This window comes from Panulirus ornatus, chromosome 19, assembly GCF_036320965.1.
Source record: "Panulirus ornatus isolate Po-2019 chromosome 19, ASM3632096v1, whole genome shotgun sequence".
Classification (NCBI taxonomy): domain Eukaryota; kingdom Metazoa; phylum Arthropoda; class Malacostraca; order Decapoda; family Palinuridae; genus Panulirus; species Panulirus ornatus.
The window spans coordinates 9,340,867-9,364,432 of record NC_092242.1 but is presented as its reverse complement, the minus strand read 5'-3'; the positions used below and the strand labels follow the sequence as shown (position 1 = coordinate 9,364,432).

Here is a 23,566-nt window from a genome sequence, read left to right as displayed (position 1 = left end):
AAAATTGCAAGTATTGTGTTAAAGATGGAGAGGGTGTGAGTTGTTGATTGAATGCCAACAGTGACTTGGGTGAATGTGAGAGAGGTGACAAATGCACCCTCCTGGTTTACTACTACAACATCACTAGTCTTTCTGATACCCAGATGGCAATATTTCCCTGGTCAGCAGATGCCTGTTAAATGGCAGATTCATGTGCTGCACTGATTGGGCAAGCATTAGCTTATGTTATGCATTACTTGGGATTCAAATCTCTCATTATACTAGCTAAGAATAATCTTTCTTATTCCCTTAAGATGAGTACTGTATGCTGCCATCCTGAGGGGTAACCTTTTCTGATAATAGCTTTTTATAATCTTACCAGTCACCCAGTATGGGATAAAATGTTCAATATACAGGTTGAGTATACCTTGTTCAAAATGTCTGGGACCAGAAGTGTTTCAGATTTTGGATTTTTTTGGGTTTTGGAATATTTGCATATACATAATATTATCCCTGGGGATAGAGGAGAAAGAATACTTCCCACGTATTTCCTGTGTGTCGTGGAAGGTGACTAAAAGGGGAGGGAGCGGGGGGGCTGGAAATCCTCCCTTTCTGCTTTTGATTTTCCAAAAGAAGGAACAGAGAAGGGGGCCAAGTGAGGATATTTCTTCTAAGGCTCAGGCCTCTGTTCTTAATGCTACCTCGCTGATGTGGGAAATGGCAAATATGTATGGTGACGATAAACTTAATGAGATATCTTGGGGATGGGACCCAAGTCTAAACACAAAATCCATTCATGTTTCATATACACCTTATACAGGTAACATGAAGGTAATTTATACAAATTTTTGATAATTTTGCACAAGAAACAAAATTTGTGTAACAGTGAACCATCACAAAGCTAGTATTACAACCTCAACCACCCATGTGGACAATCTGTGGTTGTTTGGCATCACCTCCCAGCCTTACTGAATTTATATACTACTGATAAACAGTCATTTTCTTACATTTATTCACCCATAAGTACTTAACAGGAAAAAAAGAAATACCATTAATACAATGAAAAAATGATATGTTTAGGTGTGGAATTTTCCACTTGTAACCATGTCACCACTCAAAAAGTTCGGATTTTGGAGCATTTCAGATTAGGGATGCTCAACCTGTACTTTATTGTACTTACTTGTTTATAAATGATTATCTTTGATGGAGTTATGGATGGATTCACTCTTGCTGTATGTGAGCAAAGATCTGTCTAGCTTCTTCCACCTCAAAATCCTTACCAACACCTTTTGTGTCAGTTTTTTTGGAATTAGCCAACACTGAGGATGTAAATTCAGTGACTCCAGTTTTGAGGATAATAGCTTAATGACTGTTTCATATGTTTCTGAGGGCCATGATTAGCTGGCACCTCAGAAGAAAGGTATTAGAGAGTGCTTATGGTTTGATAGGGTAGTGATGTGTTTGATATCAGGGTCCAGCTACTTAGACAAAAGGGCTTCAGAGAATATGTCCATAAGTCCCCTCCATTAGAGGTCAAAAATTAGTCTTTCAACTAAATGCTTAACTACTTTTTACATGATGTCAGTAAATGGTAATACAGAAAAGTAATTCAGGCCAATGCTTGAGGAAGAGGATGAAGATTCGGACAGCGCTGAATTTCATCAAACATGGACCATGGATCAAACAGACAGTGTTTGTGACCACCCTGGTAAAAGAGAAACTCAGGCCTCCTCCATCAAGAAGTTGCAGTTTCTCTGTATCCAGATGCAGCTATGTGAGAAGAAAACATTAAGGTATATTCTTCATTTGTAAAATGATTAGTTTATTGTTTTCATCATGTTATGAGATATAACACACATAAAATGCTTCTTAGGGCATTGGTCTCAGTACATCTAGATTTATTCATATTTGTACATTTGTACATTTAGATCTCATTCCTCGTCTCTCCATATAACTTTCTGGAAAAATCTATATTATATTCACCACATTCCCATTAAGTAATAAGTTTAATGCTAAATTTCCCTAAACATTCTGGTTATTGACTGCATGTGTTAAATGTCGAATACTCAAATACTCTGTAGGGATTGAAACATCTATAGAAGGATTATATAATATGGTTTAACTCTCATTGCTCATAAGAAATAAGAATGTTTGGAAGAGTAAAGGTTGCCTGCAATATCTTTTGTCTTGTTCAGAAACTGTGTGGAAGCTACCCTATTTGTACTTTTGTATATACTGATGGTATGAAACATTTCCCTTTTCAAGTATTCACTTCTTTGTTAGGGTAGTACTTAGCAATGATGAAAATGGTAGGCTCTTGAGAGTAAGTTACAGCAATGGTGTTTTATCAGACTTCCCTTCACTTTTTTTTTTTTTTTTTTTTTTACTAAAGAGTGAGAAATGATGCTTTGTTTCTACAACTAACTTTAAGTGAGCTGGGATTGGAATCTTTTTAAAGCAGCCTTTTTTGGAACTAGTATTTTAATCTTCTCAATAAATTTTTTCCTGCCCCATACATTGTCCCCATGTATTTTGTTCAGTAAGGCTTTGCTGTAGATGGCCCCACTGTGTAACATTGTATCAGCTCCCAGCTGTATTTTGTTGTTCAACCCAAGGCTTATGGAAAGATTTCATCATCACCCCTGTGTTTACAATCTTCTGTCCATTTATCTCTGCGTAATGACTATGATAGATACAAAAAGATTTCAACCAAATTTGGCCCAAGAGATTATAATTATAAGACCTTAGATGAGATCAAATACCAGCTTATATTAACCTCCACATTGAAGATTGGGATTGTAGACTATAAACTTAATTCTATTAAGGGTTTAAGAAATATTACTGGATTCCAGCAACATCTGTTTTTCTTACACCAGAGATTACAGTCATGTACAAAATCCTAATCAAGGCTAGGCCTAGAATTGTAATGAAAGTGCATTGTGAATATAGAGAAAATGAAGAAATTCTAAGAATCTGAGTTATGAAATGTTTGCTTTTTAACCCATGACACTGGAGTTGACTTTCAGCTGTCATGCTCTTTCTTAAATACGTCACCTTCGTTTGTTTCTGTTATTCTTTTAATATTGCATCAGCTGGTTTCTTATACTAATGAGACATAAACAAAATCAAATTTTTTTTTTATTATTATTATTATTTTGCTTTGTCGCTGTCTCTCGCATTTGCGAGGTAGTGCAAGGAAACAGACAAAAGAAATGGCCCAACCCACCCCCCTACACATGTATATACATACACGTCCACACACGCAAATATACATACCCATACATCTCAATGTACACATATATATACACACACACACACACATACATATATACACATGCACACAATTCACACTGTCTGCTTTATTCATTCCCATCGCCACCTCGCCACACATGGAATAACATCCCCCTCCCCCCTCATGTGTGCGAGGTAGTGCTAGGAAAAGACAACAAAGGCCCCATTCGTTCACACTCAGTCTCTAGCTGTCATGCAACAATGCCCGAAACCACAGCTCCCTTTCCATATCCAGGCCCCACACAGCTTTCCATGGTTTACCCCAGACACTTCACATGCCCTGATTCAATCCATTGACAGCACGTCGACCCCAGTATACCACATCGATCCAATTCACTCTATTCCTTGCCCGCCTTTCACCCTCCTGCATGTTCAGGCCCCGATCACTCAAAATCTTTTTCACTCCATCTTTGCACCTCCATTTGGTCTCCCACTTCTCCTCGTTCCCTCCACCTCCGACACATATATCCTCTTGGTCAATCTTTCCTCACTCATTCTCTCCATGTGCCCAAATCATTTCAAAACACCCTCTTCTGCTCTCTCAAACACGCTCTTTTTATTTCCACACATCTCTTACCCTTACATTACTTACTCGATCAAACCACCTCACACCACACATTGTTCTCAAACATCTCATTTCCAGCACATCCACCCTCCTGCGCACAACTCTATCCATAGCCCACGCCTCGCAACCATATAACATTGTTGGAACCACTATTCCTTCAAAGATAGCCATTTTTGCTTTCGGAGATAATGTTCTCGACTTCCACACATTCTTCAAGGCTCCCAGGATTTTTGCCCCCTCCCCCACCCTATGATTCATTTCCGCTTCCATGGTTCCATCTGCTGCCAGATCCACTCCCAGATATCTAAAACACTTTACTTCCTCCAGTTTTTCTCTGTTCAAACTTACCTCCCAATTGACTTGACCCTCAACCCTACTGTACCTAATAACCTTGCTCTTATTCACATTTACTCTTAACTTTCTTCTTTCACACACTTTACCAAACTCAGTCACCAGCTTCTGCAGTTTCTCACATGAATCAGCCACCAGTGCTGTATCATCAGAGAACAACAACTGACTCACTTCCCAATCTCTCTCATCCCCAACAGACTTCATACTTGCCCCTCTTTCCAAAACTCTTGCATTCACCTCCCTAACAACCCCATCCATAAACAAATTAAACAACCATGGAGACATCACACACCCCTGCCGCAAACCTACATTCACTGAGAACCAATCACTTTCAAATTTTTTTATTCATATATAAATTCTGGCAGATTTGTGTAAGAAACTGCAGAGGATGCTAACTGAGTTTGGAAGTGTGTGTAAAAGGAGTAAATTGAGACTAAATGTGAGTAAAAGCAAGGATATCAGGTTTAGCAGGGATGAGGGACAGGTTAGCTAGGGATGTGAGTTTGAATGGAGAAACCTTGTAGGAAGTGAAGTGTTTCAATATCTGGGAGTGGATATGGCAGTGAATGGAACTGTGGAAGTGGTAGTGAGTATAGGGTGGGTGAGGGGCCGAAGGTTGTGGGAACACCGAGGGATGTGTGGAAAGAGAGACTGTTATCTGGGAGGGCAAAATTGGATATGTTTGAAGGTACATTAGTTCCAACAGTATTATATGAATGCAAGGACTGAGCTATAGATAAGGCTGTATGGAGGAGGGGGATGTGAGGGAAATGAAATGTTTGTGAACAATACATGGTGTGAGGTGATTTGATCAGGTCAGTAATGAAAGGGTGAGAGAGGGAGATGTGATAATAAAAAGAATGTAGTATAGAGAGCTGAAGAGGGTGTGCTCAAATGGTTTGCACATATGGAGAGAATGAATGAGGAAAGTTTGGCAAAGAGGATATATTTGTCAGAAGTGAAGAAACAAGGAAAACAGGAAAACCAAATTGGAGATGGAAGGATGGACTAAAAAAGATTTTGAGTTATTAGGGTCAGCACATGCAGGAGAGTGAAAGGTGTGAATGGGATAGAGTGAATTTGAATGATGTAGTATACAGGGGTTGATGTGCTGTTAGTGGACTGAACCAGGGCATGTGAAGCATCTGGGTTTAAACCATGGAAAGGTCTCTGGAATTTGGATGCAGTCTTTTTTTGTTTGCTCTTTGAGCTACCTCACTAATGTAAGAAACAGTGATCAAGTATGGAAAAAATATTGGGGGAGGCTTTGACTGATTTTCAAGAAAACGAGCTTTGCACAGGCTCCTACTTAATGTTCCTACTGACTGTTGGGAGAAATTGTATGTGCACATTTTTCAGTGGGTTAGTCTTTTGCTAACTGACTTTTCTGTTCCTCATACCCAATCATTATTCATGAAGAATGAAATCATGACAATATTACTAGTTAGCTAACATGCAGCATACAGTGAAACTGGACTGGTATGTGTTGCACATGGTGAGGTTGGGTTTGCTTTCTCTTGTTGATCCTCTTATGTTACTTTTGATTCTAATGAATTCATGATGATGTTAGAGGCCTGCTTGTTGTGCACAAAAATCAACATACTGAAAAATTAAATAATCTTCTGAACTACTAATTCTGAAGAACATAGTTCTTTTGATTAGGTAGGGTTCAGAGCTGTTTGATTGTTTCCCAGTCAGATGACTGAAAATATTTCATTTATATATGCTTCCTAAAGATATATAAGTTGAGTATGATAAATTGTTCATCTGTTTTTCCCCTACAGACAAGCAATTAACATGGGGCTATACAGAGATGATGATCGTATGTGGCGTTTATTTCAAGAGATGGTTAATGGTTTGGACTACATTCACTCACAAGGACTCATTCATCGTGATCTCAAGCCAGGCAATATATTTCTTGACTCAACTGATCGCGTTAAGATTGGTGACTTTGGCCTTGCAACAGCAGCTATTAAAGCAAAGACAACAGTGGAAATGATCTCCAAGATTGATGTGGAAGAGAGCAAAGATAGTTTCTTGACCGGTCAAGTTGGCACTACATTGTATATTGCCCCTGAGGTTATGAATGCTACAGGTAAAGTAAATTACACAAAAAAAGTGGATGTCTTTAGCCTTGGAGTTATCTTCTTTGAAATGATATATCACCCCCTTACAACTGGCATGGAAAGAGTAAAAGTCCTCTCTGACCTTAGGAAACCTGAAATAAAATTTCCAGAGGACTTACCTAAGAAGAGAAAGGAGTCTTGTACTCAGCTAATATGTTGGTTGCTTCATCATGATCCACATTCAAGACCAACTACATCTGATATCTTAAAATCACCATTGTTGCCTCCCCCAACAGCTGAGAAGCAAAAGTTTATGGAAACACTAGGTGCAACTTTGAAAAATGTCAGGTCATCTGACTACCAAGAGATCCTTAACCTGGTATTCAAACCTTCAGCTCAACCAGAATTGGAAGCAACTTTTGAAGTTAGTCATGCTGTTTCTTCAGACTACTGGCATTATTGGAAAAATGATTATTTGCAGTCACTCTTTGTAGCAGTATTCAAAGCTCATGGGGGTATATGGGTACCAACTTCTTTTTATACACCCAAAGGGTCATTTTATAATGATAAAGACAATTTGGTATCACTCATGGCTTGTAGAGGTGAGCTCGTATCAGCACAGTATGAACTTAGATATCCTTTTGCTCGCTTTGTGGCCCGCAATGAGATAAAGTTTATGAGACGATACTGCATTGACCGTGTTCAGCGTGCTTCTAAAGTATCTGGGATCCATCCTAAAGAGGCATATGAATGTGCATATGACATTGTCTGTGCAAAAAGAGAGTTGTCAGAATCTTCAGCAAGAGTAATGCTTGTTGCACATGATATAATACAACAGATTATCCAAAGGAAAAGTCAAGGTGTTTACATCCATATTCGTATTGGTCACATGGATTTGGTTCATGTGATTCTCACTTACTGTGGAATTAATGAAAAGCAGCATCCTCAAGTAATTTCCCAACTTAAGGTAAGAAAATATGTATGATGTATGGTTTGAATGCCAGCATTTTCACATGAAGTATTTTTTTTTCTATCTTATAATGTACAGTATATTCTCTGTCATAGTGTATTAGTTGCTCATATTTTCATCCTTTTCATTATTATGTCTAGTTTCGAATCTCATGTATGCCCCACTTCCATCATGTCTCTGTTCATCACAATTCTCTTTATTCTGTTTTGGTTTACTTTTATCTATCTCTACTTCTGATGCATGTTCTGTAGTAGAACTCCCTCAAGGGGGTGACCATGGCAGTGGAGTCTTTATGACTAGAGAACACAAGTGCTGCTTCACCCTTAAAAAGCCAATGGCAAAGGGCAACTCTAGCACAGTGTTCGCAGAGGCTCCTACCTAATGTTTTATCCTACTACTTCTACCTAATGTTTTATACTACTAGTACCAGTTGTTTCTTCCTAATGCTCTTTACATCATTCACTTGTATCATCATTACTCATGTTACCTTTTTCTCCTTTTGCAATACATATTCCAGCCGCTTCATCTTTTATTCATTCCTTTCCTTCCAGTATGTTTGATATTTGCAGGACTCTTGATTGTGTTTTTTTCTCTTTCAGTGAAATTTCTGATGTTATAATATTCTCATAATTTTTTTCTCATGTATACAGTTATGTCCTGCAAATATCATATAACTTCAGGACTTTTTGCATTGGATTGGTACACTACATGAGCTTAAGTTATTGTAACTCCATTGCTAGCCATGATATCATAGCTTTTTACATCTTTTTGAAATCAAGTATAGTATAAAACATGCATGATAAAAGTTACCCATTTAAATAGGAACATCATAGATTTATTTGGAAGTGCATCTATCTGTCTGTTACCATTACTCCATTTCCAGATTAATAGACTGGATCAAATACAAATATCACTCACATACATCTTCAACCCACATGTGGTGTTACAAATAGCTCCAAACATCAGTTACACACATGCTCAACCCCTGTTTAAGGTTTTAAAGCAAACTCGGGGCTTCTGCACTCACAAAAGTGTATCTTACTTTTTCACTGTATTCACCAAGTTGATTCTAATAGTTTTTCTTCCACACCATATAATCATGCACATTTCACAAAGCATCTATATCAATCCTATCATATGCTTTCTCCAGATACACATATATTTTTTCATACTTGTTTGCTGTTTCATGCATTAGTGAGGGATCGCTAGGAACAAAGAAATGACCTCATTTAGTATATACAAAGGAATGTTTCAGAGTAAAATATTAAAAAAGAGAAAAGATGTCACAAAAGCCAGATAGGACTAGAAAACAAAGTTTTAAAAGCAAATGATTAAAAGCACAATCCTGTTATCTCCAGTCATACACAGTGATTTTCTTTTTCTCCATCTGCCATGTTCATTTTGTTTTTCTTTCCGTAGATTATTGTCTTTGCACATAGATTAACAATCTTGACTTTCTTTTATGTTATTAACCCATTCTGTTTTAAAGAAATTACATAATATTTTCTTTCTACCTTAAAACTTCCCATTATTTTAAACTCTCCTTTTTATGTTCCTTCTTTCCAGTTTCCTCCATTTATGTACTTTATTAAGAGTAATATATTTTCTGTATTGCTGTTTGTAGTGGTATGAAGTTGTCTTTTGTAACCCTTATCATGTCTCCAACACAATTATCATAGTAGCCAACATGATAAGGCAAAAGTATGCCCCAAATGTAGCCATGTCAGTTGAAAATGTAATATATTGATTTTTGTGCTTTGTCGCTGTCTCCCGCGTTTGCGAGGTAGCGCAAGGAAACAGACGAAAGAAATGGCCCAACCCACCCCCATACACATGTATATACATACGTCCACACACGCAAATATACATACCTACACAGCTTTCCATGGTTTACCCCAGATGCTTCACATGCCTTGATTCAATCCACTGACAGCACGTCAACCCCGGTATACCACATCGCTCCAATTCACTCTATTCCTTGCCCTCCTTTCACCCTCCTGCATGTTCAGGCCCCGATCACACAAAATCTTTTTCACTCCATCTTTCCACCTCCAATTTGGTCTCCCTCTTCTCCTCGTTCCCTCCACCTCCGACACATATATCCTCTTGGTCAATCTTTCCTCACTCATTCTCTCCATGTGCCCAAACCATTTCAAAATACCCTCTTCTGCTCTCTCAACCACGCTCTTTTTATTTCCACACATCTCTCTTACCCTTACGTTACTTACTCGATCAAACCACCTCACACCACACATTGTCCTCAAACATCTCATTTCCAGCACATCCATCCTCCTGCGCACAACTCTATCCATAGCCCACGCCTCGCAACCATACAATATTGTTGGAACCACTATTCCTTCAAACGTACCCATTTTTGCTTTCCGAGATAATGTTCTCGACTTCCACACATTCTTCAAGGCTCCCAGAATTTTCGCCCCCTCCCCCACCCTATGATCCACTTCCGCTTCCATGGTTCCATCCGCTGCCAGATCCACTCCCAGATATCTAAAACACTTCACTTCCTCCAGTTTTTCTCCATTCCAACTCACCTCCCAATTGACTTGACCCTCAACCCTACTGTACCTAATAACCTTGCTCTTATTCACATTTACTCTTAACTTTCTTCTTTCACACACTTTACCAAACTCAGTCACCAGCTTCTGCAGTTTCTCACATGAATCAGCCACCAGCGCTGTATCATCAGCGAACAACAACTGACTCACTTCCCAAGCTCTCTCATCCACAACAGACTTCATACTTGCCCCTCTTTCCAAAACTCTTGCATTCACCTCCCTAACAACCACATCCATAAACAAATTAAACAACCATGGGGACATCACACACCCCTGCCGCAAACCTACATTCACTGAGAACCAGTCACTTTCCTCTCTTCCTACACGTACACATGCCTTACATCCAAGATGTAAAGCTTTCACAACTTAAGTCGGGAAGCCTAACAACATGGCCTACTTGTTATCATTATCAAAGTTACTTTCAGTATGTTTTAAAATTAATTAGTGTTTTTATTTGACAGTGTTTTGCTAGGATCTCCCATCACATATAGGTTGGACTTTTGTTTATCTACATGACCAAGGTCTGCTTCATCAGTATCATGTCCATGGTTATGCATCTTAGAGACTAGTTTCTATCAATGTTATATATATATTGTAAATAATGTTTTAGATTAATGTTTATAAGAACACTTTTAACTCATCATACACAGGAGTGGAATACCAAGAGAAGGACTCCAGAATATATGGAAGCATTTATTAATTACATTTGTGATACTGGAGTCACCAGATCTTCAGCCGAGTCACTGAAAGGATTCCTGAATATGAATGGCCCACTGGAAGATGTTAGGATGCATCTTCAAAATAAAATGAGTTCACGCTGCAAGGATTTCTCTGCAATTAGACAGATTCTGGCTGACCTTCAGGACATGAAGGAAGCCTCAGTTATAATTGGTATTAAGGTATAATGTTTGCTGATAATTTTTCATGTTCATAGGTGTTGTTTTGTAGTAACTGTCCATGTGAACAATATTAGATGAGTTGTCATGAATGTCAGGCTGCTTATTTGGTTACCGTTCATGATGTTCACTCAACAACTGCATAAGTTACAATTGGTATGTATTATTAGCCTTTTTTTTATTTTTGCTTTCTTGCATTATACTGTTGTATGCACAGCACTGATTGTGTTCATCTATCTTTAGTTGGTTATTCACCCCAAGGTCCCCTTTAATGGGATTTCTGCAGCTTTTTAGCTGTGATCCATGTGGGAACAGGTTAAGGTGGGCTCCTAAGAGGTGGTTTAGTTCCTTGATTTTGTACTCCTTTCCATCCACTTTCAGTGATAGTCTCATTGAAGGTGAGTTTCCACTCATTGTGATACAGTTGGCAAGCAGAGTCCAGGAACACTCAGTTATCTTTATATACTTACTTCCTTCATGCCTCAGGAGTCTCTCTCTCTTTTTTTTTTTTGCCGCTGTCTCCCGTGTTTGCGAGGTAGCGCAAGGAAACAGACGAAAGAAATGGCCCAACCCACCCCCATACACATGTATATACATACGTCCACACACGCAAATATACATACCTACACAGCTTTCCATGGTTTACCCCAGACGCTTCACATGCCCTGATTCAATCCACTGACAGCACGTCAACCCCGGTATACCACATCAATCCAATTCACTCTATTCCTTGCCCTCCTTTCACCCTCCTGCATGTTCAGGCCCCGATCACACAAAATCTTTTTCACTCCATCTTTCCACCTCCAATTTGGTCTCCCACTTCTCCTTGTTCCCTCCACCTCCGACACATATATCCTCTTGGTCAATCTTTCCTCACTCATTCTCTCCATGTGCCCAAATCATTTCAAAACACCCTCTTCTGCTCTCTCAACCACGCTCTTTTTATTTCCACACATCTCTCTTACCCTTACGTTAGTTACTCGATCAAACCACCTCACACCACACATTGTCCTCAAACATCTCATTTCCAGCACATCCATCCTCCTGAGCACAACTCTATCCATAGCTCATGCCTCGCAACCATACAACATTGTTGGAACCACTATTCCTTCAAACATACCCATTTTTGCTTTCCGAGATAATGTTCTCGACTTCCACACATTCTTCAAGGCTCCCCAAATTTTCGCCCCCTCCCCCACCCTATGATCCACTTCCGCTTCCATAGTTCCATCCGCTGCCAGATCCACTCCCAGATATCTAAAACACTTTACTTCCTCCAGTTTTTCTCCATTCAAACTTACCTCCCAATTGACTTGACCCTCAACCCTACTGTACCTAATAACCTTGCTCTTATTCATATTTACTCTTAACTTTCTTCTTTCACACACTTTACCAAACTCAGTCACCAGCTTCTGCAGTTTCTCACATGAATCAGCCACCAGCGCTGTATCATCAGCGAACAACAACTGACTCACTTCCCAAGCTCTCTCATCCCCAACAGACTTCATACTTGCCTCTCTTTCCAAAACTCTTGCATTCACCTCCCTAACAACCCCATCCATAAACAAATTAAACAGCCATGGAGACATCACACACCCCTGCCGCAAACCTGGTATTGCAGTGGAATTTATTAAAAAAGGGGGTGACTGTATTATTGACTGGTTGGTAAGGTTATTTAATGTATGTATGACTCATGGTGATGTGCCTGAGGATTGGAGGAATACGTGCATAGTGCCATTGTACAAAGGCAAAGGGGATAAGAGTGAGTGCTCAAATTACAGAGGTATAAGTTTGTTGAGTATTCCTGGTAAATTATATGGGAGGGTATTGATTGAGAGGGTGAAGGCATGTACAGAGCATCAGATTGGGGAAGAGCAGTGTGGTTTCAGAAGTGGTAGAGGATGTGTGGATCAGGTGTTTGCTTTGAAGAATGTATGTGAGAAATACTTAGAAAAGCAAATGGATTTGTATGTAGCATTTATGGATCTGGAGAAGGCATATGACAGAGTTGATAGAGATGCTCTGTGGAAGGTATTAAGAATATATGGTGTGGGAGGCAAGTTGTTAGAAGCAGTGAAAAGTTTTTATCGAGGATGTAAGGCATGTGTATGTGTAGGAAGAGAGGAAAGTGATTGGTTCTCAGTGAGTCTCTTCTATCTTTATAAAACTCCTGCAGCACTGAGGAAGCTAGCCACAACCACTGGGCAGGACCCTAGGTTATGGGTGTAGTGAGGGTGTGTGTATCTATGTGGGGAGAGTGCAGGGCATCTAAGCAGTGAGTGTTCATTGTCTTCATTTTTGTTGGTGCATTATGGACATGATATGTCCTGGGATGTGATAAGTGGGTGTTTGTAGTAATGCAGGGATGGATGATGTCCAGAGAGTAAGGCATGTGTTCATGTACATAGAGGGAAGTGTGTGTGGTTCCACATGAAGGTGGGTCTGAGACAGAGGTGTTTGATGTTACTATGGTCGTTCATTCTGTTTATGGATGGGGTGGTGAGGTTAGTTAATGCAAGGGTTTTGAGATGAGGGATAGGCCTGCAGTCTGAGAGGGATGGAGTTGCTTGGGAGGTGAGTCAGTTATAGTTTGCTGATGATGCAGATGAACTTCAAATGAAACATTATACTTGAACCACTAAGGATTGCCACCTGTATGACATGTGTTGACTTTGATGCATCAGTAGTGCAAGACATTGGAAATCTGCAAAGGGTAGCTGAAGTTCAGGAAGAAAATGGAGACCACAAAGACTTTGCCAGTAAAATCCAGGCACTAATAAAGTGTTTCATGAAGAATAATGACCCTGATGTTTTAGGATTATACAGTGATATGCATCAAACCCTGCCAGCATTGAAGCTTTCAAACAACATTCCTTATAAGTGCAAATTTATGGACCTACAATCTAAGCAAATAAGTGCAAATCTATGGACCTACAATCTAAACAAATCAGTGATGTAACGTTAGGATAAGGTCACAACAGCAAGGGTTCAATGGAGACAGCAAGTTCTTTAAAGCACTAGATTCATGCAGCGTATGCTAAAGTGAGTTTTGGCCATTAATGGTCTTTTTGGATGAGTGTGTTGGACAAACATGGTTATGAACTGTCTCCATGAACTGCGCTGTAAAAGGCTACAGTTCTTTGAACACATCTTTTTAGTGCCTGGTTGTTCATACTTGGTACATGATTGGGAATTTGGGAATATTCTAAAAAAGAAGCAAATTACCCCATGGACTATTTTAATATCAGTCACAAGGCAGTGGACAATCATCATGAGGTAGTGCCAAGGACACAAAATGGTTTCCTTTTATTTTATGCACTATGGCAATTACGTTGGAAAAAGAACCAAAAAGTTTATTTAAAGATGCAAAGAAAATCATCTTTAAACCAAATTGCCTAGGGGGTTATCCAATCAAATGTGAGTTTGAGAATGATGAAAGTAACCTTCATCAGAGGAGATTCATGCCTGATTAGGTTGCATTTCACATTTAGAAGTTCTATATAATCCCCTAAATCCTCTGTTAGGTTTCCTTTCCAACTCTGTGATTCCAAGTTTTTCAAGTTGTATAGGAAATATATGCAACTTTAAACTTTTACAGGTATTCAGATTACAGTGGATGAAAATCACTTCTGGAATATATTTTGCCCACTACTATTATTCAGATGTGTAGAAGTTTTGTAGATCTGTCAGCACAAACAGGTATCAGAGATCTAGATAGACACAAAAAAATGTTCGGAGGTAAAGCTTGAGTGTCTAGTGAGTTGTTAATACATGTTATACTATTTATCTTACTAACTCCAGAAATTTATTAAAGATTAACTTTGCTTTATTTTATACAGTAATTTTTTTTCTTGTAATTATTGTTGTGATTCAAAGATAATTTTTTCATAGCAAAGAGTTAGTAGAATTACCAGATGCACCTATGAGATGCAGTGTCATGTTGACACTACTAACACTACCTCCACTTGTGCTAGAAACACCTTCTCCTGCCTTATCTAGGTCATTTCATAAGAGTCACTGATGAAATTACTCTCCACATTGTCCGAAGACAGATCCTCATCAAGTAATTCAGAATCACCTGCCTGGTCCTCAGTATTTAGCTAAAAGTCTCTTAATTTATGGCCTAGAAAGCCCTTGAGAATATGCTGTCATTAGCATTGCTGGAGGGTGACTGACTGACTGTGGGCAGAAATTTTTTTGCACTCCCACCATGGCAAACATCCAAGCCTGGCTGGTGGCCTCGAAACCCGACGCATAAATATATGTCTATAGGAGTTTCTTGTGTGGCGTAAAATCCATCTAGAGGAGTTAAGGGGTTAAATCAAGCCCACTTTAATGAAGATGGACCAGTACCTCATAAATTGAGACCTATAGGATTTATCACGTTTTGTAGTGCCATTTTCTAAAGCAGAGTTTTTCCAAGATATTAGCATAAAGCAAATATCTAGTCTTGGAAGTCAAGCAGGCCTAGGTGCTGCTGAAGAGGGAGACAATGACAAACTTCTTGATTACCTTCATTAGGTGTGTGCCCTTTTTAAGTTCCATATTGTGAAAGAGTATTTGTGTTAAAGAAAAAGACCCAAATGTGGCATTAGTGAAAATAAAATGATAGTAACAATCCATTAGCTTTAAGAGTAAAGCAGTGAAAACCATGACCTTTTTTTATTAATGCCCAAAGCTGTTTCACAGCCTGAAAATCTATCCGTAAGACATTAGCCTTAGCAGTGAAGAACCAGTTAGTAAGTACCCCAAAACTGATATTCACTAAGCTATAACCCATCATTATTTTATCCAGGTTTATTAAAAAAGGTATTCATTATCATTATAAGAATCTTGGCTTTGTAGTATATTATTATGCTGACCATGTTTAACATGTGATAATTTTGGATCATGTCTATCTTCACCTCATCATTTTTCTATTATTGGTTTGAGCCTTCTGTCTTCTTTTGACCTGGATATGAAGAAGGAAAGAGGAAAGCCAGTTTACCAGTTTTCAAATACAGTAGCTGTTTGAACTATTTCTTACTTTTATGCTTCTCAAATCTAAGAAATATCCTCATCATTGTATAGTTTATATGAATGACAATTTTGTAGTCTCATATGCAATTATTTTTTGTATACTCGTAGCAGTCTTAAGCTAAAATGGAAAAAATGAAATGTACTCATTTTAGAATAGCTAAACTTTAGCTTTGCTTTTTAGCATGTATTTATTATAATTTTTGTCGTTTGTCTATTTCTTGCCCAGTATGCTTCACATAGATATACTGTCCTAACATGTATGTTTGTTTTTAACTTTATTTCAGTTTGATATCTGGTTGTGCCCTCTTATGGTAGCGGATGCTCATCTTTATTGCGGGTTTATGTGTCAGTTTCTAATGGATGTACCAAGGAAAAAAACCATTGTTCAAGACCTTCTTGCTCAAGGGGGCTCATATGAACACCTCATCCTTCAACACCAGTAAGGAGGCTCATGTCCATGTGTTTTCTCTATTTCATTTGTAATAGCATAACATGAAAATAAGTAGTGGCATTACAGTGTGCAACTGAATTTTTTGGCTTCCCCAGTGTGCAAAACACAGCTGAAGGTTTTTTTTGTTTTTACACTATGAAAAGGTACAAGGTAAATGTAATACTGTACTTTATTTTTTTTTTAAGAATTGGGGCAACCAATTTTTGTATTGAAAAACACAAAATTTACTGGATTAGCCAATCTGAAGTATGTAAAAAAAATTCATAGCTTGGTTAGTGGGACAACATAATTGTTGAGTGGAAGTTACTGAGTGGCAGGTGGTGGACCTGGACAGTACTGAAGGCTGCAACTACTGAAAGGTGGTTAGCAAGGCAGGATTAGAAGGTAGGGGTTAGAGATTTCTAACCCCATGGCATCTTAGAGAATTTCTCAGTTTGCGGGACACCACCCTAGGGAGGAACTTATTCATTCTTCAAAACTTTTCTTTTTCATTATTATTATCATTATTATTATTACTACCTCGCAAATGTGGGAGACAGCGACAAAGATGGAGTGAAAAAGATTTTGAGTGATTGGGGCCTGAACATGCAGGAGGGTGAAAGGCATGCAAGGAATAGAGTGAATTGGAACGATGTGGTATACCGGGGTCGACGTGCTGTCAATGAATTGAACCAGGGCATGTGAAGTGTCTGGGGTAAACCATGGAAAGTTGTGTGGGGCCTGGATGTGGAAAGGGAGCTGTGGTTTCGGTGCATTATTACATGACAGCTAGAGACTGAGTGTGAACGAATGGGGCCTTTGGTGTCTTTTCCTAGCGCTACCTCGCACACATGAGGGGGGAGGGGGTTGTTATTCCATGTGTGGCGAGGTGGCGATGGGAACAAATAAAGGCAGACAGTATGAATTATGTACATGTGTATATATGTATATGTCTGTGTGTGTATATATATGTGTACATTGAGATGTATAGGTATGTATATTTGTGTGTGTGGACGTGTATGTATATACATGTGTATGTGGGCGGGTTGGGCCATTCTTTCGTCTGTTTCCTTGCGCTACCTCGCTAACGCGGGAGACAGCGACAAAGCAAAATAAATAATAAATTATTATTATTATTATTATTATTATTATTATTATTATTATACATAATCGCTGTTTCCTGTATTAGTGAGGTAGCACCAGGAAACAGATGAAGAATGGCCCATCCACTCATATACACACACACATATATATATATATATATATACATAAACGCCCACATATGCACGTATACATACATAAACATATCAACATACATATACATATTATACACATACACAGACATAAACATACATACACATGTACATACTCATACTTTCTTGCCTTTGTCCATCCCTGTTGCTACCCCACCCCACAGGAAACAGTATTCCTACCCCTGCTTCAGCGAGGTAGCTCCAGGAAAATAGTCAGAAAAGGCCACATTCGTTCATACTTAGTCTCGAGCTGTCATGTGTAATGCACCGAAACCACAGCTCCCTATCCACATCTAGGCCCCACAGACCTTTCTGTCTGCCACAATTAGGTCTCATATTGTTATCTAAGCTCATGCATTAATTCTCAGCTACTGCAAGTATGAAACAGCCATTCAAGCCAGTACTATATGGAAGCTGATGTTATATTGATATGGAAATGTTTAGTAAATCATTCACAGCATACATCAGACGAAAACTGGGGCCTGCTTTTAAACTTGCTCACTCTACCTAAAGAAGCAGAAAGATTTTAGTGAGAGGGACCATTGAAGGGCACCTTAGATGGTACCTGATTAAAAGACCTAAGCTTTAATGAGATACAGAGTGCCACAAAGGGGTGACATGATTACAGCCTTCAAGCTTCTGAATCATTTAGACAATACTGATAGAGATGCAATGCCAGAGTAACCTGAGGCTATGATAAGAAGCTGGGCATGAATCTTATTAGAAAGGACATATAGAAGTACTGTTTTAGTGTAAGGATAGTGCATAGCTGGAATTGGCTACTTAATGGTAAGGAAAGTTTAAGAAATGGAAAGCATGAGCACAGAACTCTTCCCCCATACTGTACAAACAGGTATTATTAGAAGGTTTGTTTCGTCTCACCAACTAATAAAGATGGTATCAGAGATAAGAGACCTGAGTTAAAGGGAAAGGCTAAAGGCTTTAAAGCTCCTCACCATAGAAGGAAAGAGTGATGGATGACGTGATCACACCCTTGTTTTTAAAACATATCAATGTAGCTGACAGTGAAAGTTCTATGAGAGTTGCTAAAAACAGATGTGAAGAAGTACTTTTATAGCAACATACTACTCATTTTTCATTTGAACATCTTGTTATCTTCATTTTCAGTTATAATCTTTGGTAACTCTGAAAAGAATAACACCATTCATTTCACTTTACCAGATTCTACTGATTTTTTTTATCAGGAGCAGATTGGTGTCAACAAAGAAGAAAGAAGATGTACCTGTTGCTGTGGGTGTAAGTCTCTTTTTAGAGAAGTTTGCGTGTTGCATCAGTGATGTCAATGAACTAGCTGCTACTGGTCGAGGAGATATATCTCAGGTTGTGTCTGGTGAGTATTGTTGAAGAAAATTGTTCTGTACAGCAACAGATTGTATGTATATATTTAGGGTACTAGTTCATTTTGCAGGAAAATACTGCTATAGCTTAAAGTTGTGAATACAACATATCACTGACTTTACCCAGATCTACAATAACATTGAAGTGATCATAGATATCTACATTCTTATTTCAGAAAGTGAAGAGTGACTTATCAGCATTTAGCATATACTCTTAATATATCTGTGATTAGAAAACACTTTGATCAGGTTACAGTTACTTTCAAATTGCATATTTGCACTCATTTTCACTGTGCAGTTGAAGCTTTCTTTAATACATTGTAAATAATCATGTGCAACAAAAGAGGTTACTGCTGTATTTGAATGCTTCATAGACCAACACAGAAAAGTATTCAGGTTTGATATATTTCAGTTTAATCTGTGTAAAGAAGCAAACTGGGTGTCATACACAATGGCAAAGTGGTAAATAGCATTGCTTTTGTGCACTTTTCTTTTTCTCTATGCTTGGAAGAATATTAGGAAAGTGACATATTTAACAAACAGTCTAGTGTATCTTATACTAAAAATCTCCCTCATTTTGGAGACATTAGCTCTGCTCCATATGTTTCAGATAATTGTCTTAGAATGGATAGTTTCCACAAAATCTATTTGTCTGCTTTATTGACAAGTCTCACATTGTGTTATAGTCCCCTGCAATTTAAGGTTTCATTGTATTTTCTCCAGTGCACTGGTCTCTTTCCCAGTATCAGTTATTTTACTATCGTGGAGAGCTATCAACACATGAACATTCTGTTCATCTTTTCTATTCTCTCTATCTGTATCTCATGATACCCATCCTGCTTTGGGAACCCCCTCAAGGGGGTGGCTACAGCAAAAGTCTCCATAACTGTTGATCTTCAGTGCTGCTTCTTAGCCTTTAGCACCTCATTCTTAACAGGCAACTGGCAAAGAGCAACTCTTGTGTAGTGTTTTCAGAGGTTCGTACCTAATGTTCATCCCATCTACTTCTAATTAATGTGTCTACCCAATATTCCTGCCCTAATGTTATAAGCTGCTACTTCTACATAATACTCCCAGCTAATGCTCGTACGTACTACTTCTACATAATGTTTCTACCTAAAGCTCCTGTCTAATGTTCCTACCTACTACTGCTATCTGTTGCTCCTGCCACTTTGCCAATAGGCAGGGCTAGTGCAAAGCACTCACCATAGGAAAATCTGGTTGTGAAGAATGAGTAAAGTGAGGTAAGTGTTGCCAAGTGTGATTTGTAACAAGGAGAGATTGTATGTTTATGGACAGAATACCAGCAGTCCAACTGTGGGTATGGCAGAATGAAAAGACAGCTACCTGGGTCAATGGATGGCAACTTGACAATCACTGAAGTGCTGGCTCACTACGCACCCATCACTAAGCCTCCCAATACCCAGACTATTCATACCAGTAATATACCTTGCTGGTCGGGGGCTACCTACTTGAAATCTTTCTGTTTCCTTACTCAAATATTAATGACACAAAGGGCCTAAACACCTGAATAAGTACCTGTAGAGAAAGTGAAGGATTGACAGGACAAAAGTACAACCTTGGGCTGTTTTTTTCTGAAGATTTGATGTATCTTTATTTTGAAGCTAATAAACAAATATTTTTTTTCCCTTATCTTTGTAGGTCTTGGTTGTGGATCTGGTGCAATTACTGTAATGGTATGTGCAATAGGACTTAAACAACTGGAAGATCGTGTTGATATAATCAGAAAACTCAGGACAGCAAAAATTACTGCTGATCACTGCCACTGTATGGTAAGAAACTTTAGACATTTTTTGTTGGTATTACATTGTCATAAAAATGTAAAACAATTTCTTTCAGAGTATATTTTGACAGCCCATGGTGATGATGTTCCATTTTTATACTCATGTACTTTTTTTAACTTTATACTGTATGTTACTTCTCCCTGATGAAGATGTGATACTAGCAAAATGCTCATCATGCATATATAAGGATCTTAGGACACTGATGCTTTCTAAACTAAAACTACCCTCTACTTGTGAAAATTCTTCCCCCTGATTTCATTCATCTACTTCATTCTTCGAGTCATATAATAATAACCTTGCCTGCTCCTGGATGACAGGTCTAGACATGATCATATTCCTTGGTTTTGGTCCTCAATCCATGTACAAAAGAAGCTTTCCATCCAATCTAACAAACTGCTCCTCACCCTACTAATTAGAGAAGCAATTCATGAACTGCCAGACAAAGACCATGATCTTACCTTTCTCAACTTTTCCTTATAGTGGCTGTAGTTGCCAAGAGTTTCTGACCATTGTCAGATCTCCTAAGCTCCTCCAGGTTAAGCTAAGAGTGACAGTTTTATGTTCCATAGCTTCTGCTGTACACTCTCTTTACAAAGTACACTAACACACTGTTCAGTGTTGGCCTCCAAGAGCATTAATGAGGTCCTAGTTTTTCTTTACCATGCACAAAATCATAGAATGCTGTCTCATTATGTGAAATTTTTCCAGTAATAGCTTTGTAGGAAATCCTTTTTCATGCTATTCCAAGAGTTCCAGCTTCAGTTTCAAAGACAAAGTCTGCCTTTTCCTCTTAGGGAGTGTCTGAAGTTTTACCTTTGGAAGTCACAATTCAAATCAGTAAAGTCATTATGAAAGGAATGCAGTACTTTATGGTCTCTATGGAAGCAGAAAATGAGGTTTCGTGGGACAGATGTGCCTGGGCTAAGAGATGATGGCATGGGTGACATGACAAGAATGAGCTAATGCTCAGAGTATACAAAAGTATTAATATTTCATAACAGCATAACAGTAGTACGATAATTTTTGTGTACAGAAACTAAACTGTACTGTACTTACTACTGCAAGTGTTGAATGCATGCATAGGTTGCCTCAGACTATTGTCAGAGTTATCAGACTAATTCCAAATATATCTCCTAATAGTCTGATCATGCTTTGTGTGTTTGATAAAGCAGATATCTGATATGCAGTATACAGTTTCTGATATAGCAATAATACTTTTAAGTAAATATATGTAAGTATATATGAATAGGTGGAAATATGTAGATAGTTATCATAAATAGTGATATGTCATCTTGTGAGCTTGTATCATGAGGCTAATTCCTTCTAAAGTCACCCTTCCCTAGCTACCCTACCACTGTTTTTGCCAGGCAATCTATGCAATAACTCTGTGTCTTACCATGCCTTTGTAAGATATTGTTAATTTGTTTGTATTTTTTCTTTACTTTTTATGATTTTTTCAATGCAGAATGGGAAAAAGAAAAGCATGAGACCTTTCCTTTTGTCTAAGTGGTGAACAACTTGAAAGTAATCAGGACATCAAGGGTTAAATTATTATATTTTCTAATACTTTAGATTTTGGTTAAATTCTTCCTCGCGTGTCGTAGAAAGCGACTAGAGGGGACGGGAGCGGGGGGCCAGAAATCCTCCCCTCCTTGTATTAACTTTCTAAAATGGGAAACAGAAGGAGTCACGTGGGGAGTGCTCATCCTCCTCGAAGGCTCAGAGTGGGGTGCCTAAATGTGTGTGGATGTAACCAAGATGTGAAAAAAGGAGAGATAGGTAGTATGTTTGAGGAAAGGAACCTGGATGTTTTGGCTCTGAGTGAAACGAAGCTCAAGGGCAAAGGGGAAGAGTGGTTTGGGAATGTCTGGGGAGTAAAGTCAGGGGTTAGTGAGAGGACAAGAGCAAGGGAAGGAGTAGCAATACTCCTGAAACAGGAGTTGTGGGAGTATGTGATAGAGTGTAAGAAAGTAAATTCTCGATTAATATGGGTAAAACTGAAAGTTGATGGAGAGAGGTGGGTGATTATTGGTGCATATGCACCTGGGCATGAGAAGAAAGATCAAGAGAGGCAAGTGTTTTGGGAGCAGCTGAATGAGTGTGTTAGTGGTTTTGATGCACGAGACCGGGTCATAGTGATGGGTGATTTGAATGCAAAGGTGAGTAATGTGGCAGTTGAGGGAATAATTGGTATACATGGGGTGTTCAGTGTTGTAAATGGAAATGGTGAAGAGCTTGTAGATTTATGTGCTGAAAAAGGACTGATGATTGGGAATACCTGGTTTAAAAAGAGAGATATACATAAGTATACTTATGTAAGTAGGAGAGATGGCCAGAGAGCATTATTGGACTACGTGTTAATTGACAGGCATGCGAAAGAGAGACTTTTGGATGTTAATGTGCTGAGAGGTGCAACTGGAGGGATGTCTGATCATTATCTTGTGGAGGCTAAGGTGAAGATTTGTATGGGTTTTCAGAAAAGAAGAGTGAATGTTGGGGTGAAGAGGGTGGTTAGAGTAAGTGAGCTTGAGAAGGAGACCTGTGTGAGGAAGTACCAGGAGAGACTGAGTACAGAATGGAAAAAGGTGAGAACAATGGAAGTAAGGGGAGTGGGGGAGGAATGGGATGTATTTAGGGAATCAGTGATGGATTGCGCAAAAGATGCTTGTGGCATGAGAAGAGTGGGAGGTGGGTTGATTAGAAAGGGTAGTGAGTGGTGGGATGAAGAAGTAAGAGTATTAGTGAAAGAGAAGAGAGAGGCATTTGGACGATTTTTGCAGGGAAAAAATGCAATTGAGTGGGAGATGTATAAAAGAAAGAGACAGGAGGTCAAGAGAAAGGTGCAAGAGGTGAAAAAAAGGGCAAATGAGAGTTGGGGTGAGAGAGTATCATTAAATTTTAGGGAGAATAAAAAGATGTTCTGGAAGGAGGTAAATAAAGTGCGTAAGACAAGGGAGCAAATGGGAACTTCGGTGAAGGGCGCAAGTGGGGAGGTGATAACAAGTAGTGG

The 23,566-nt window shown here is 38.8% G+C and overlaps 1 protein-coding gene across 2 annotated transcripts in view; it reads left to right on the top strand.

Moving 5' to 3' along the window:
• Window positions 1-23,566, top strand: part of Gcn2 (eukaryotic translation initiation factor 2 alpha kinase Gcn2) — a 70,990-nt gene that overhangs the window by 31,057 nt on the left and 16,367 nt on the right. For both annotated transcript variants that reach the window (XM_071673589.1, XM_071673588.1), the window contains 6 exons: window positions 1,593-1,772; window positions 5,971-7,219; window positions 10,446-10,694; window positions 15,995-16,149; window positions 18,599-18,744; window positions 20,414-20,544. In XM_071673589.1, the coding sequence (XP_071529690.1) occupies window positions 1,593-1,772; window positions 5,971-7,219; window positions 10,446-10,694; window positions 15,995-16,149; window positions 18,599-18,744; window positions 20,414-20,544 (2,110 nt within the window). The remainder of the gene's footprint in view (window positions 1-1,592; window positions 1,773-5,970; window positions 7,220-10,445; window positions 10,695-15,994; window positions 16,150-18,598; window positions 18,745-20,413; window positions 20,545-23,566) is intronic.